This window comes from Clupea harengus, unplaced genomic scaffold, assembly GCF_900700415.2.
Source record: "Clupea harengus unplaced genomic scaffold, Ch_v2.0.2, whole genome shotgun sequence".
Classification (NCBI taxonomy): Eukaryota; Metazoa; Chordata; class Actinopteri; order Clupeiformes; family Clupeidae; genus Clupea; species Clupea harengus.
Window position 1 is genome coordinate 25,680 of NW_024879773.1, and position 16,848 is coordinate 42,527.

The following is a 16,848-nucleotide window of genomic DNA, read 5'->3' on the forward strand; positions in this document are numbered from 1 at the left end:
AGAAATTTGGCCAGGTTTGCTGTATTCCATTTATTCTGTAAAGATCTTGAATGTGTAGAAAGGGTAATACAACGGTGCTAAGTATGTGTGTTGTTTTCATAGTCAAAAGTGAACAGGATAATACTGTAAGCCCAGATTTGTCTTTGCTATTGTTCAGAGAGATCAGACTTGACCACATTCAATACTAATGCATACAACACCAGAAAGGGATGTGTCCACTCTCTTTGGGATGGTTTAGCACCTTTCTTAACACACATAGCAGCTTGTTTGGAGATGCAGGATAGTTGCATTCTCATTGTTTAAATCAACATCGAATTGTCAGCAAACACAGAAGTCCATTCAGCAGAGCTCTTCATTTGGCTGTCTAGCTAGGATTTCTTCTTTTTTTTTCACCATGTCATATTTTTTCCAAGTCCACCATTTCAAGTTCTGCATCATATTAGTCTTTCTTTTTTTAATTAGTTTAAACATAATATTCATCATTTCAGCTGTTTTTTTTTTTTTTTTTTTTAATACAGAAGTTTTAGTACCTTTCTGAAAAATACAGCAGCAGATTCTCCTGGGGAGATTTCTAGCCATCAATTTATAGACTCCTTATAGGGTCTTTGCAGCACAGTCGCTGTGGAGCCAGTCACTGTAAAATAGGGAATGAGTGGGTAGGGTATTAAGGCAACGTTTACATGTGAAACAACTCAGAAGTGTGCAGCAGACACCACTAATGCGGTCAAATATGACTTAAGCCTCTTCCTTTTTTGTCTTTTTTTTTCTCACTTTTTTACCTCTAGTTAAAAAAAATCTTTTTTTTGTTGTTTTCTTTTTGCTTTTAGCCACTGTGTGATATTTTTTTTTCACTAACAATTATAGAGCTTAACATAAAGTACAGACTCACTCTTATCTGGAATTACAGTGATAACAGGAGAAATACATTTAAAAATCCTTTACGGATATAGTACAATTCAAGGCAGTGCTGAAGTACTGATAACTAAAAAATAAAAAGTAAGAAATATCACAATGTCACAACGACACCTTCTTTGTCCAGTCATTTAAAAAAACAACAACAACCAAACAACCCTTATCAATAGTGCAGTTTCAGACATGGTTCACCATAGGCCCCCAAAGAGGTGGGTTTATCTTTCCATTTTCCTCCCTCTCTCCATCTTTCTGGTCCTTCAGTGGGCTTTTTTTCTCTCGCTCTCTTTCTCTCTGACATTCTTCTTCGACGTATCCCTCCCTTCCGGCGGGGGGGTCTCACACTGCCTTCACAGACTAATTACAATCACGTGTGCTGTCATAACGAAAAACAAACCCACAATGGTTAACAGTAAAACCCCCCGTCCCCTTCTCCCTCCCCCTCCCCCTCCCGCTCCCCCCTTGCACTCCCAGGCCCCCCCCAAGACTCCTGTTCGGGTTCCGCTGCCTGCAGTCATCACACCTTCAGCAGTTCCCTCCTCAGACTGTCCCTGGGCACAAACAAACAGAAACGCCCATCAGACCCCATTGACAAAAAAAGAAATTACAAATAGAAAAGCAAAGAAAAAAACCTAAATGCCAAGTGAAACATCTACGCAAGGCCTCAAACAGTTGGTTGCCTCCTCATTTACATAACTTTAAATATAATCCCCTGCAGCCGTGACATTTTCACCATAAACAATTTTCATGATTTATTCACATATATTATCACGCGCTCTGAATCTATAATTCAACGGCCCGAGCTCCATCGGAGCTAAATATAGCTTAACACAGACATCTGATTGTTTGAGCATGCAATGCTATACAAGTATTTTGTTCTCCCCTCTCTTTCTACCCTGCTCTATTTTTGACAGATCACAAGATAATACCTGCCAGAGACTAGTTGATATTTTATTTCTGTTTTTTTTATTTTTTTTTATCAATCTCAGTTCTATGACTCTCTGAAGATGTTGAAGACAAGTGTGTGATCTAAGATCAATTGAAAGTGGGAAAGATGAAAACAGCAGGCCTGCTATTTTGTTAAATGCTGGTCAAAGAAATCACAAGGATCATTTCAAGTATAAATAGGCTAATGGTGTGCTCCCACTGAATTACAGCACATGCGTGTGTTATATACAGAGCCCTGTGTTTGTGCTCTGAATCTGACTGTTACTGTAGTACTGTATTACTTGTTTGTGAAATGTTTATAATGTACAAGGCCAGTGGAATAGTCCTTTCCTGGCGAATGGTGCCATGTATGTGGATTTCGGTTTGGTACCGAAAGAAAGAAAAACATCATCCAGTGGCAATAATCTGAGGTCATCAAAATGCAGAGAATATTCTTGGGGTGAAATATTTGAATGTTTACTTGAGTCTATCTGCTATTCATCCAAGCATCACAAGGAGGAGGACTCTTGACTGCATTAATCACAGCTCATCTCTGACACTTTCGACTGTTTTATGTTCAGAGCAGAGAAAATATCTGGCTCTGAGGACACGTCATCCTCATGCTTAGAAACAAACAAGTATTTCTTTTTTTCCTCCATGTGATCCCAGGAGCCAATGGAACATTCAAAATAAGCCAAATCTATTGAGGCTATGTTGTTGAGAAGACCATATGCCATCAAATAAGACAAAGTTGTATCTTGCATTCTGTTCTATTTGTTGGAATACTACGTACTGCTATAGAACCAAACAGAACTATCAAACATATAATCATATACTATTTATATACTTCCTCATACATATTTTAAGTTCAAAATAAACTGAACCTTTGTCTTTGTTTGAGGCCTCAGCTACCTGATTTTAAGATCTATAGAAACACAACAGTTCTGGATTGGCCAATAATGAGCACAGTAGATTCTCAAAGCATGTGCAACTCATGAAGTGACCTCTCTACTCTCAGAGATATTATTTACAAGGGGAATTTTTATTAGATAACTTGAACCACTGTTTGAAGCTACATATCTCATGTGACTTCACACATTAAACAATACACAAGCTGCTCTGTCTGTTTCTCTTGCCATTGGCTCCTGCCCTGGTATTGTCCAGCAACAGGGAAGTTAGACGCTCCTTCCAGTGACTAGTGGAAACCTAACCTTGATCAACCTTTATAAAACACAGACAGAAAACTGATATCTGATAGACTGATAATGGTAATCGTTTAACAAAACGTAGATATCCAACAAGCTTGTGGTAAGGCTCCACTTCGCTATGAATAAATAGATTATTTTGATAAGACTTCTGGACCTTATTTGCAGTCTCATTTGCTGTGACAGTGAAACATTTAATGGGCCTAAGTCCTAATTTTAAGTCACAGTTGTTTTACATGAATAAGCATGTCCATTGTGTCATATATCTGTTACATCCAAGGTTCTATTTTTGTTGTTATTATTACAGGGTTGGCACATCTTTGAAGTTTTGAAAACACAGAGGAAAGACAAAGAAATTAACATTTAGATTGGCACTTCTGATACACAAAGTAACACATAAACAACAGAGCCAGGTCTGAAGAGAGAGAAAAAGATCTGTGAACCCAAGAATGTGCTCATTTATTAGCTGCAGTACCTTTACTGTAAATTTGCACCTGAAATCGAATCGCACGTTATCTGCTACAGCTATGCTTTGTTGTGAACACATTTGAGGGACTCACCTAGACTGTTTGTCTTGGGCCTGGTGCTCCCTAAAACTCTGACTGTCAATAGGCTGCTGGTGTTCTTCTCCCTTGACTGCCCATGGGTCCTGCATTGGTGTCGCCACTCTTGTCATGTCATCTAGGCCTTCAGGATCTCCAGACTTCAGCAGTGAGGACAAGTACCTCTGTGAACCCTCCAGCACACAAGCTTGCTCTCGTTCGAGACTCTCAGATCCAGCCAAACCCCTAGCCAGATCCGGCCCCATGAAATTGGTCTGGTCATCCCTCTGAGTCCCTGTGTGACCTGTTATGTTGTGTCTATCCTCCTCTGCAAACCATACTCTGGCCTCCGCCAATGTGTTCTGGTACGTGTCGAGCCATGGTAGCTGTCCATTCTTGTGGATTCGACGACTGTCACTGAACCAGCGCACCACCTCTGACTTATGGAGTCCTGTGACCATGACCAGCTCGTCCAACTGCTGGTTGTTTGGCCACGGGGTGCTGGCAAAGGTCTTTCGAAGAAGGTGCATTTGATCAGGAGTTATCCTGTCAGACAGAAGAGAGGAGGATGGTGATGACATCATTTTAGAAATGTCCGATTCTTGCTCAGGTGACACGACCATCAGCCCGTGTTTGCCCTCTGGATCGGTTACCTTGAGCATCTTTAGGTTAATTTTGATGGGGTTGACTTTTGGCTCAGGGCTTCCGCCCTTGCTCTCTGATTGTTCCTCGTCCATTGGACACAGTTCCTTCATTGTCAGTCTCTGGCTTGTGACCTCTGTTTTGAATTGACCATCCTCCTTGGTTAAAGTGGGGGGGGAGTGGAGGGCCCAGTCACCCTCGTCTTTCTTGTTCTTCTCATCTCGCTTCTGACTAGCCTCCCTCTTTTGCCTTTCAGAGAACCAGCTGTGGATCTCTCGACGGGTCATCTTAGTCTCAACTCGAAGCCTGTCAACCTCAGCCTCAGACGGCTGAATGTCCTGACTGAAGCTCTCCTCTAAGGCAATCAGCTGCAGTGGGTCACGCTCTTTGTAGTAAACAGCAGTGGAGTCTGGAGAAGGTACGCGGGGCACTTTATGTGGAGTAGCTGATACAGGAACTTGTTGCTTCAGCAGTGTAGGGGGAGGGGGGCTCAAGGTGGGCTGGCTGGTAGGGCCATTTCTCATAGAGTTGTCTGCTAGGTCCAGAGAGGGAATGGCAGAACTTGGCAATGGATCTTCAGAATGCATCTCCAGAGAAGACTGTGACCCTTTCACAGTGCGGTCATGGTAACGCCCATCACTGAACCACTTGCGAACCTCTCTCATTGTTAGGCCAGTGGCCGCCATGAGTTCCTCTACCTCATTCTGGTTTGGGAACTGGCAGTGGACATAGCTCTTCTTCAGTGCTTCAAGCTGTTCCTGGGACTTCTTAGCTTTACTAAGAAAGGAGTCAAGGGAGCTACAAGGTTGGATAGGGCAGTGCAACGGAACTGGTGGTGTGTCTACCACTCCACTTTCATTGCTGGTGAAGGGGGAAGTGTCTGTGTTCTCAGAGCTGATCTTGCTGGTGTGGTTTGAGATATCACTATCTTCAGTATTGCTAGTTCTCAATGGGCTGGTGCTAGTGTTGCTATCACTGTTAGATATGCTGGCATTGCTGTTCTCATTATTGTGGCCGGGGCTCTTGCTTTGGCTACCGATGCCTCCATTAGCGTTAGGGTTGCAGCTTGTAGCTTTGCTGGTGGGGCTAGTGTTTCGAATACAAAAGTTGTTGCTGACAAAGTTGCTATAAATGCTGTTCAAGGCACTGGTGCTGCCATTGCTGGAAGTGATGCTTAGACTTGAGCTGTTACTGATCGTTGGTTTGTGATAATCATTAACACTACAAACGACAGCTATGCTGCTAACATTGTCTTTGCTTAAGCTGCTGCCTCCAGCCTCACTCTCCGGCAGCTTGGTGTGTGAATGTACAGCCTGTCGGTGAGCAGATGTGTGACTGATGTTACTGCTGATGATGCTGCTGCTGCTGTGATGGCCACTGCTTGAAAGATTCCTGCTCATAGCATCAAAGATGGTACTGGTAGCAGCTCTGGGCTGTAGATGTGCTGTTGTTCTAACCACTGACTGGGGCTTTGCTGGAGGCCTTGGGATCACATTGGACTGGGTGACTATGACCCCTGGCTTCCACCTACCGATGACACCTTGTGGTACCTGGGGAGCACGGGAGTTTGGCCCCACAGCGGCTGCCTGGGCAGCTGTTCTGTGTTGGTGCATGAAGTAGTGGGGCTGCTGTTTCTGTGAACCTTCGGGTGCTGCCTCGAAAACTGTGTTGAACATCCTTCTCCGGGTGTCCTCAATCTCCTCTGGGGACCAGCTGATGCCTTGCTTTAGACGCTGAGCTGTGAACCACAGCTTGATTTGTTCCTCAGGAAAATCAGACACCACAGTCAGGTAACAGAGCTCAGCTTTGGTAGGGTAGGGAAACTTGCTGAAGGACATCTTCAGGAAGCTGCTGGAGTCCATGGCAGCATCGTAGGCAGGGATGCTGCTCAGAGGAATCATCACCTTGGGGAGGTTGTTGTTCGGATCGGAGGGAGGAAAGGCATTGAGTGGGAGAGACGAATTTGGAGGATTAACTGGAGTGGTAAATGATGGTCGAATGGGACCTCTGTTCTGCGATCTCAGGCTAGGAAGTGCACCAGCTCCACTGACAATTTGCATGGCAGACGGGAGAGGGAGCCTCCCGAGGGATCCATTAAGTGCTGTGGTCTGCATATGTGCCAACACAGTGGGGTCTCTGATCTCCACGACTTTGTCACCGCTTGAGTCAACCCTGTGCACCTCCCCAGTGTGGGAAACCACAATCTTTCTGAGATCCTCCTTGGTCTTGGTCATCTTCATGGCAGACGTCCTGTTGATGGGAATCCTAGTGTCGCCAGGGTCTTCTGTAGGCACCAGGATCAAGTGCTGTTCCACAACAGTTACCCCACCTTTCTTTGAGACTCGGAGGGAGGTGCTCAAAGGGCTCCCTGCTAAGCCAGTTCCAGGGTGTGTCTTTGCATTGTGTAAGATTAGGGCCTCGAAGCATGACGCTGAAACCCCACAATTCTGGCAGTGGAAACTTGGCTGTGCCCGAAAGTCCATGTGGTGGCTGTCCAGATGGTCGAGGAAAGGTGTCAGGTCTGTGGTCTCAAATCTACAGGGTGGGCAGCTGTATGCTGCCCCTCTGGTGGCAGGATGCTTCCAGGTGACATTGCCCTGCTTTTTGGGAGGGGCGTGTGTTTCCTCCTCCTCTCCAGAAATGCTGAGAATGCTGTCTTCGGGAATTGTGGGTAGGAGTTCAGGTAGGCAGCCCAGTATGATCTCCTCTCTGTGTTTGCTTTTGGATGGGATCATGCAAGGGATTGTGGACTTCCTTTTGCTGGCCATGGCTGTACATGGATGGCCAGAGGGGGGTTTGTGCTGATGGGAGATGGGTTCACTGTTGGGACTGATGACCGGTTTTGAAGAATTGTGGTGTGTGGATGGGCTTCCGTGTCACGGGCCTGCCATGATATGGTGGCTATTACTCATTCATCCTAATTTTTTGGGACTGCTTCCATCCAGTACAGGAGTGTCTATCAGCCACACATTGGAAACCTGTGCAATGAGAAAAAATGACATAATGTGATAACTCTGCATACTTTGCTTAGCTATTTTCAGTTGAGTTTTAGAACTGTATTAGAACACTATTTTTCAACATTGTATTTTTGCTCAATATATATCAACAATTATACCTAGAGTTCATTATGTGTCAACACTGGTATTTCAAATTCAAACTTCCTAGACGTCTCACCAATTCAAAAATAATAATAATAATAATAATAATGCTTCCTTCAGCAGGTACCATCACACCGCTGTGTTTAGAATGTTGTAGCATGACTATCCTAAAGAATATCTGGGCCTATGGAATATAACATTAATTTGATAATCTTTTCATGTTGATGAAAGTGTTATTTAGTTAGAATATTCAAACCCGCCTAGCTGAAGGGTTAATCCTGTTTCTGGAGATGCATTCCAGCTAGCGGGTGGTGAGTGTTGTAGAGATTATTGTAAAGGTAAAAGGTCAGGTATTTAGTAGATGCCTTTGTCCAAAGCAACACCAACAACACCACATTGTGTATTATATCAACCGTAGCCACATTGTATTTTGTATCCTATTCTGTCCTATTGTATCCTACAGAAGTATCATATTCAAAATACACAATATGGAATATGTTGAAACAGATTTCAGTTTTTCAGTTTCATATTAACCTGTCCCTTATGACATATTACAATAGCAACCTTTATCATGTCTGCAACATTAAGTCCAAAATGCTGTCACAACCTGGACAAACCCTAATATTAATGTGTTCAGAACGAGTTCACAATGAGTTCAGCACAGCATAGCACAAACCATTGCTCTGACACCCTTGCTTGCTCCACCACATGCAAAACTTTACTGCCTAAGTGTAAAGCAGTTAGTTCTTGTCAGGATAAGGTTCATCTGCAGTTCAATTTTTTCCGCCTGCTCTGTTTTAACAATTATGTAAATACCTTGTAATGATTGTTACTCTGGGCAATGTACCATATGCAGCCCAGATTATGAGAGGAGCATCAAATATGAAAGTGAAGGAAGCACAGTATGTCTGAGCTTCTCTTCCCTCCCCTTCCCCTCTCAGTTCCCTATACCCTAACACAGAAATGGCATGATGTGGTGGCTTGTGACAGTGCAAAAGCCTCTTCCCTGTGACAATGAATCATCTACATTAAGTGTGTCATATGGATTCTTTCTTCAGTACACACAGCAAAAACATTAGAGCAGTAGAGACAATGCATTCATGGATTCATTTTTTTTTCTTACTTAAAGGATTTCTCTATGAAACATTGACAGGGACTTTTCCCTTGGGTCTGTCATGCTTAATCCCCCCCCCCCCGTCTTTCAAATTCAAAAGCAAAACATCATATGGGGAGGCTTGCTGAAAGACAAAAACAAGGTGTTGGGTACATTTTCTATGTATTGAGGCAGAAGTAACACACCCCAATATATATCACATGAACTCAATAATGCATAGTGCATGATTATTCACATGTGAATGCATCTCCCATCTGTCTGCAAGGCCTATAGTAACACAAAGCACAAGATTATTTCAGACAATGTACCTTTAAAAAGAGCTGGGCCAAAACCCAACAGTAGTCACAGTGAGGGGTTATGTGTTAAATGCAAGGCTTGTGGTGGCAGCTTTCCTCTTGGCATTGAGCGTCTCTCCCTCTTGTGCAATTTCGCTCATTCATCACATGAGACCGTGTTCCGCAAGGCAACGGCACTAACTGTACATCTGAGCACATCTGAACAACTGATCATCCAAGCTTGGTTATCATAAGTTAGTCTTGGTTAAACCTACAGCTGTTCACTCAAGGCTTCAAAATACTAGGTCCAGGTGAGCGAGAATATATCAGATATGTACAGTGTGGCTTCCACGTGTATTCCCTCACTGTGGTCTACTGGCTTGTAAATAAAAGATGAAACCATTCCAGAATTAAAAACCCCAAGTGACGGCCTAGAGTACACAGTGCTCCCAGACGGACTGTGACGTCTCTTTTTTTCTCATGACGGCTGCCTTCCTGCCAAAAAAAAAAAAAAAAAGACCAAAAAAAATCTAGGTCACCAGCATCTTAGGCTGTAATCCCGGCCCTCTGCATCCAGACACGGGCATTTGCTGAATGTACAGCCAGTGGAAGGGTCATGATGCATTTCATCAGAGCTTAGTTAACCCCTTATGGGGACCTTAAAAGCCTCTTCACTGCCACCAAATCGGGATTAGCCGTTTGCCACTAAAATGATGTATGATGTTAATTTTTCATCCATTAATACCCCTGGCCGGTATAACAGTGTCTCTATGCAGAACGACCTTTAAAAATATCACATGCAGTAACAAAAGCTCGACAGCAGTTATTTTAAAATCTAACTAGTGAGATGAGGGGCCAGAGGTAGAATGTCACTACACATCAAAATATGATTAAAATGGCACTGGTATTGATGAAGCAGGCGAGGAGCAAGGCAGGGTCTCTGCTTTGGCAGTCGAGGGAAGAGGAGTTGCACAGAAATACCCACAAAGACATATGCTGTCTTGGCGACTGTCCTGGCCAAGAATCCAACTCTTCACAGTTAAAGAATCCACCCGACAAGTGGAGTAGTTAAAAATGTTACATAAAAAAGCAGGTCAGTCATCAAAGAATGGGAAGCTTTATCAGCCCATTGGACGGGACACAAGACAAGAGGTTTCCAGACAGGGAGACATTGAAAAGGGTGCTTTCAAAAGCATGGCCTCGTGTTTCAGCTGTGGGGTGGACTGGGTCGTCTGCGACAAAAAAAAACTCCCCAGTCACCATGTGTCCTGATACAGCTCACACCTCAGTGGCAGAACTGAAACCCTTTTCATCTGCTGCAAACTGGGAAGTAACAACCCAAGGATGGGAATGAAATAAGCCTCCGCAGGTATGCACAAATGTAAACTTGGCCCCCTTTTTAAATTCTGTGAAAATGGCCTTGTGCTAAAATAATTTTATTTATCAGCCAGTTTAAACAGAAAACTAGGAGGAGAAAAACATTCCGGGAAATGGTAATAATAAACGGCTAACATTTATGCATTGTAGTCCAACGTTTTGCTGTTATTTGAGGGGCCTGAATATTGCAAATAACAGCACAGCTCATAGCTGTCTCTATTCCATTTTTCCCCGACACACACAAACACACAAAGTAAAGCAAAAATAAAAACACAGTCAGAGAAAGTGTGTATGTCAATGAGAGAAGGAAATAAATAATAATTTTCCTCATTACTGGTTTAGAAAAAAGGCCTTGAGAGAATTCTTCATATTGAGGTGGATGCAGCAGGCACCTTAATGAGGCTACAGTGTCACTGAGGGCCCAGACAAAACCTGCCTGCCGTGACCACCTTTGTCAGCCTAGCAGCGCCATGTCAGAGATGCCGACTGAGGGGTTAGCCGTTACCTTGCTTCCCCTATTCATTTTTTCTCTGTGTTAAAAATTCAACAGCAATTTTGTGCATTTTTAATGCCAGGTTTTGAGGTTACCAGGTCAAACTGAAATACAAAACTTTTGAGCGACAGCTCAAATAAAAAATAGATTTTTTTTAGCAGAAACAAAAACATAAAAATGCACAGGAGGTGTGCCTGCTGTCTGAGGGCCAGCAGGGTACCGACACTGTCTGAGGAGCATCAGACTCTTCATCTCAAATTAAGTCCAAAGACGTGAAACACTCTTTGCCTCCAAAATTACATTGATTCTAAACAATAGCGTCCCTATTTGCAACAGATACGATTCAGAGCGGAGAGCCATATTCCTTGCCCTGACCGTTGACTTGCCTTTGTTCCATTTCCTGTATGTCTGGCTCTCTGATGCAAGTGCCGGCCTGTGCGATGTTAGTGTGTAGAAAACACTTAAGCAATATTCGTACAAATGCACTATCATCATGTGTGTGTGTGTGTGTGTGTTCAGGAGATATTTGTGTGTCCACATTAATTATGAAAAGATGTGAGCTCTACTGAGACATCCTTTTACCATTTACCATCATTAAAGGATATATCTCATTAGCAAAATGCTAACAAAGCAGGTCTTTGAAGCGCCTTCAGCTGTCTGTCCTTGGTCAACCTGTATGTGTATATTTGTGAGTGACTGAGTGAGTGAGTGAATGAGGGTGTGTGTGTGCGTGTGCGTGTGCGTGTGCGTGTGCGAGCTGTAGGTAGTCCCCTCTTTGCCCCCCTTACCTCTGTGACTACTGCATGGTCTGGAGGGAGACCAGTCAGCAATGCCACTCATGTGTTAAGATTGCCATAGCAACCCCTACTCCTTGCCCACACACACACTCAAGACAAGATGCCCTACCCCTCCCAATAACACACACACGCACACACACACACAGTGTCTCTCCCTTTCTCGTTCTTTCTTTCTCTCTCTCTTTCTCTCTCTCTCTCTCCCACACACACACAGTCTCTCTCCCACACACACACACACTCCAAGGGAACACCACTTGTGCCCTACCGCAGACACAGTTTCACAGGGTTTTGTGGAGAAGTCTTTGTGTTAACCCTCGTTCTGGCTAGTCAGTACCAAATTCCCTTTTTCATCGCTTCATTTCGCTCCCTTCATTATTTCATTCTGATTGGAGTGTTCGAGAAATACATGCCATTTTTAATGGCAGATGGGGTCTTCCAAAAGACTACGGCACATTGAATGAGGCATAAAGACGGCCTTGTGGCGATGTAAAGCTGACATTTTGGACCGCCTGGTTGCTTGTGTACTGATGATTTCGTTTAGTGGTAGGAACCCATACGTTATTTTACTTTTAAAAACATTTTGGGTAAAATTATACATTCTTGTGGTATTAAACAAAACAAAAAAAACACAGACAAAAATGGTTTAGCAAGCAGCAGCAGGCTGTTGACTCCCTGTTACAAAAAAAAAAAAATAAAGCTGGAAAATGGCAGGGTCTCATGCATTGTCCACTTGTAGTCAAAATGGTTGGTGTCACTGCCTCATGCTAACTGCCAGGTTGGTGCAAATACCGGCGTCCTCTTACTTGACCAGACCCTTCATCGCAATGGGACACTCCTGTCAATTCAAATCACATGCCTTTTTCAGCTCTGCAAACCATAAATGCCTGGCCAAGGACATTGTATCTCACTGAGGATTTGACAACAGACTGGACTCCAACTAACTCTGAGGCAAAATACTGTAAATCAAAGCAATCAGATACAACAGGATGTTTATAGCACTCACTAACACAGTGACCACTGACAATGGGGGGTTGGGGGAGACCAGGATGAAGAATAGACTAGAACAACCACCCGCCTTCCAACAATATTAATGTGTACGTTTGTAGAAGATTGTGGAAAACTATACAGCAATGTTGAGCACTGCTTGGGAATAGATCTGGTTGGCATTAGCCTGATTCTCTTCTATGAATGCAAGGAATGTAACATACTCGAACTCCAAATCATGACCATATGAACAGACCACTGGCAATGAAAGAAAGTATCGCACTCTTGTATAGAAGGTCTAGAACACAAAATTTGACTGTGACAGTTCATAATAACAGCAAAACATCCACTACCCTAAATGTTACCAATGGCAACTATTTGGCACAAGGACCCTCCTGTCCAGTCTTGTTTAGCCGGCATACTGATACTCACTGGTCTCAGCTCTCACCAGAGCTGTCGACTGTCCCTAATTGGAAAGATTCGCGATGAAAGGCAATATGGCTGGCCTGATTAAAACAGTTCAGAGGAGCCAGGAGGATGTCCATTCTCTGATGTTTCCAACATGGAAATTGACTCATGGGAACACCATGAACACAATTGACATTCACTTGCAGATACAGTGCTGAACAATTTTGCAGGCAAAACTGTCAACCTCTGCCATTGCAAAGTATGGGGTTTATTTTGGAAGCTTGGAGAGTATCCTATAGCCATGCCAACAGCCAGATTTACAGTTTTATTTTATTGCCAAAATTGCAACAAGTATTTGGTACACTGAATCAAGTACGTTTAAACCCCACACTTCACGTATAAGCTACTGCTCAGTCCTGAGATATTTATTCTTATTTTACGGAAGCCTAGTTTTTTGTAATTAGCCCAAATTCTGTATATTAATGCGGATCAACCAAGCGACCCCTTTCACGATTAAATACCCTTGCTTACAAAATCCTACTGAACTGAACTGTTATCCTGCCGAAAATCTCATTGGCTGACTGAATATTTGGAATAATGTGCCTCTTCTCGGAAACAGAGGTGGAACTCGTGACAATGCAGACCTGGTTTCAAAAGACCTACAGATTACTCTAAAAGGTGAAAGCTACGAGTGCTCACCCTATAGGTTCAAGACAGGTTTGTCAGAGGACCTGCGAATATAAATCATAACAGTACGTCCCAAAGTTGTAGATATCACTCAAATACTTTAATTCACGATAACAGCACCCGCTCTACAGATAGATGATTTAGACTACCGATAGGCTATACGATTTGGCAACACCTAAAATAATTGAGGAGCTACAAGCCATTTTACACTTTCAATACTGTACTCTTCCTTGAATGATACGTTGTTACTCTACACTTACCTTGCCAGGAGATCGACCCTTTCGTGCTCTGATATAACGACTCACCATATGAACACTTTCCGACGAGTATCATTTATGCTATAGTCTAACCTCTGAAAAGACACGTTGTAGCGTGCGAGTAGGCAAATTAGAACCAGACAGAACATTGAGTAAATTCTCGACAAACTGTAACAAACTGGTGAGTTAACCCTTTCACCCCAGAATACCTATCCGGAAAACGCTTGCAGCGGAGCATGCCGGATAGTTGCAGTCTTACCGAGATGAGTAGCTACTGTCGATTCCCAAAAATTTAAGTCAGCACTCCCCATCTACTGTCGCCATTTTATACATTGGCGACTTCATGTAAACTGCCCTGACTGCTGCGCCGCATAGGAGTAGAATAGCTAGCAATGACAGCTTTAAGTAAAGCAACTTTGGGAAGACAAAGCTAAACCAAATACATAGGCTACGTCCTGAAGTAACAAGTTTAAGTTCCCTACCTTATAGCTGGTCCGGTATGAAGAAATGGAAATCCGTTATTAATACAGAAATGAATAACATTAGATTAGCTCTGGTCGGTGTCTCCGACTAGGAGGAGGGGCCGAGACCTCTCCTCAGCTGAACCCCGTGAACTGACGTGAACCCGTCAGTGACCACAGCAAGGTACATCAACTCCCTATGGCACACTGTTTATGTCGGTGTGACACGGACGGCGGAATGAGAACGGAAAGAAATATACAGTGTGTGGTCCAAATGAGCACGTGATTCAGAGCGTCACCCAAACCCAAAAACCCTTTCCCCTTGTCTAAGCGTAGCCTAAACGCAATGGACACATTAGACACACTTTTGCCGGCATTTTGAGGAGATTTGAGGTTGCAGGCTTTTTAAAAAAAAAAAAAAAGAACACGTCGGTGTATTAGGGGAGCCAAATTCTCTCAGGTGTTAGTTCAGACAGCGCTCCTTTCGTAAAATGTTATTTGAATGACTACTTCTGCAAGTAAATGTGGACACCAATTTTTTGTTTGTTTGTTTAAGACACAATGAGGCTATAATTTCTTTATGAAACAAATAAGTTTCATATCTTTCATATCTGTACGATTTTTGATGCTTGCGTGGCGTGTGACAACTTAGCCTCTTTTATTTGTAAAATAAAGCCAACCTATATTTGATGAAGTCGTTAGTCCTACATTTAGTCCTTAATTGTCCAAATAGGTGGGATTAAGTTGTAGGTCGATATTGAAACCAGAACGTTCAGACATGACGATGTACATTAGAAGTTTAGGTTGAACCCAACTGTTGGCTGTATTGGGGTTTCAAGTGCAACAATATATCCCCCGAAGAAAAATCGTCTGTCACATTCTATAATGTCAACACACAGGCCTTCATTAGTCTCCATAACATAGTCGACCCTATGCATAACCGGGGTGCGTAAAACATGCAACAAAATGTCTAGCTCTGTAGCTACATTGTAACAAGTTTGTATTTTAGTATGGTATTTTCTTTTCTTTGACACAAATGTAACACTGTACAAGTTAGGTTTTGTTTACACCTGTCTCTGAATGATCACTTCTAGAAAAGATAACTTCTAGAAAGGACAAAATACAGAGCAAATTATTCAAATTCAAAAATCATATCTATCATCTATAAAATTATCTTTATACACTGAGTGGATAATGTATACAGGAATGAGGTCTAATCTAGAAACTAGGCCACATATGGCGTCTACCAGGAATATGCGAAAAATGTGGGTTAGGCACAAATATCTCCTAAATATCATTGTCATATTCAAGCACATCTGTATACCGAACTGTTATAATCCATTGGGAACCATTATATGTACAGGTAAAACCTAAGGATTACCTGAGGATTAAATTATGAAATGGCATTTGCAATCTGTTGTTACGACTGAATAACACATTTTATCTTTAAGCAGAAAGGGATAATTCCAGTTGTGAATTTGTATTTATGTTAAAACACTGACATCATTTTATAATACAATTCACATATATATTCTGCATATTCATATGCTCAAATCTTTCAAACCACCGAGCAGAACAGCATATGGTTCATCAACAAGGAAAATTACATTTTGTTCAGTCTTTGCTTTTCTGATGGCTGCATCAGCAGTGAAAAGCTTTCTGCTTCAATCACACATCTGATTGGTGACAGAGTTGACCTATTGTGATAGTGATGCTTTTGAAATCATGACACGTGAAGGGGAGGGAGGGTGCAAAAACAATTCTAACAGATGTGTTTGTGTCTAACAGACAGAAATATTTTCTTGTGTCATTTAGACAGGTGAAGACTAAGGTATTAACATTTTTGTTTTATCTGCTTTCTGAACGTCAGTGATGGGAGTTGGTCCTATAGTTTAATATGGATATTGATTGGAGTAGTACTTTATAAAGAATGAGTACATATTTATGCACAGCATCAAAACCTGAATATTCAAAGGATTGATTCAGTTCAATTCAATTTTTTTAAAGCTGACAGAGCAACAAATCCTTAGATGTTCATGAAATAAAGTTAACACTATTATTCATGGTTTTCCTGCTTATTGCCTAATTTACCTAAATGTAATATTGTTATATTGTCTGGGTATGTCTGTGTTTCATGTCACTGCTGATGATTTAAAACTGATGATTTAAAACTATATGGTAGCTCTATAGAAACCATGTCTGACATTGTAAGTCTATTACAGTACAATTACAGTGTTTCATGATATCAAAATTAATTGTGTGAATTTGGGGTTAACATTACTCTAATACCTAGATCTATGTGGTATTATGCAGAATATATTACAGCAAATATATCAACAAAGAAAGAGATGAGATTAAATCAAACATATACATACAACATATATATACAATATATTTGATTAGCTATTGTTGTGTGTCCTTCCGAGTCTTTTTAAAAACAGTATTTAGTGATATTTACCTTGGCTCAGAAGAGTACCGACTGCAACTCCGGAGTCTCCCTGGTTTGTCTTGAAATCATGAGTCGCCAAACAAAAATGTAGATAATATACTGTCATCACAGGAAAGGAAGCCAACAACTGTTGTGTGTGAAAGGGAAGGGGCAGGGCATGTCCTTAAGTTGTTTCTTTAACCCTTCATCTCCTGACCAACAATGCACTTGCATATAATCGTGC

The 16,848-nt window shown here is 42.2% G+C and overlaps 1 protein-coding gene across 5 annotated transcripts; it reads right to left on the reverse strand.

Moving 5' to 3' along the window:
* Positions 1 to 15: 15 nt before the first annotated feature.
* On the reverse strand, positions 16 to 16,706 carry LOC122130336 (zinc fingers and homeoboxes protein 3-like). Of its 5 annotated transcripts, none has more exons than XM_042705056.1 (3): positions 16,635 to 16,706; positions 3,602 to 7,203; positions 16 to 1,460 (listed from the first exon to the last, which is right to left on the reverse strand). In XM_042705056.1, the coding sequence occupies exons 2-3, from the start codon at positions 6,991 to 6,993 to the stop codon at positions 1,427 to 1,429; spliced, it is 3,426 nt and encodes a 1,141-aa protein (XP_042560990.1). In that variant the 5' UTR covers positions 6,994 to 7,203; positions 16,635 to 16,706; the 3' UTR covers positions 16 to 1,426. The 5 variants fall into 5 exon arrangements, with proteins under 5 accessions (XP_042560990.1, XP_042560993.1, XP_042560989.1 ...); XM_042705059.1 differs by lacking the exon at positions 16,635 to 16,706 and adding an exon at positions 14,198 to 14,620 and having other exon boundaries at positions 16 to 1,454; XM_042705055.1 differs by lacking the exon at positions 16,635 to 16,706 and adding an exon at positions 14,198 to 14,620.
* Positions 16,707 to 16,848: the final 142 nt, after the last annotated feature.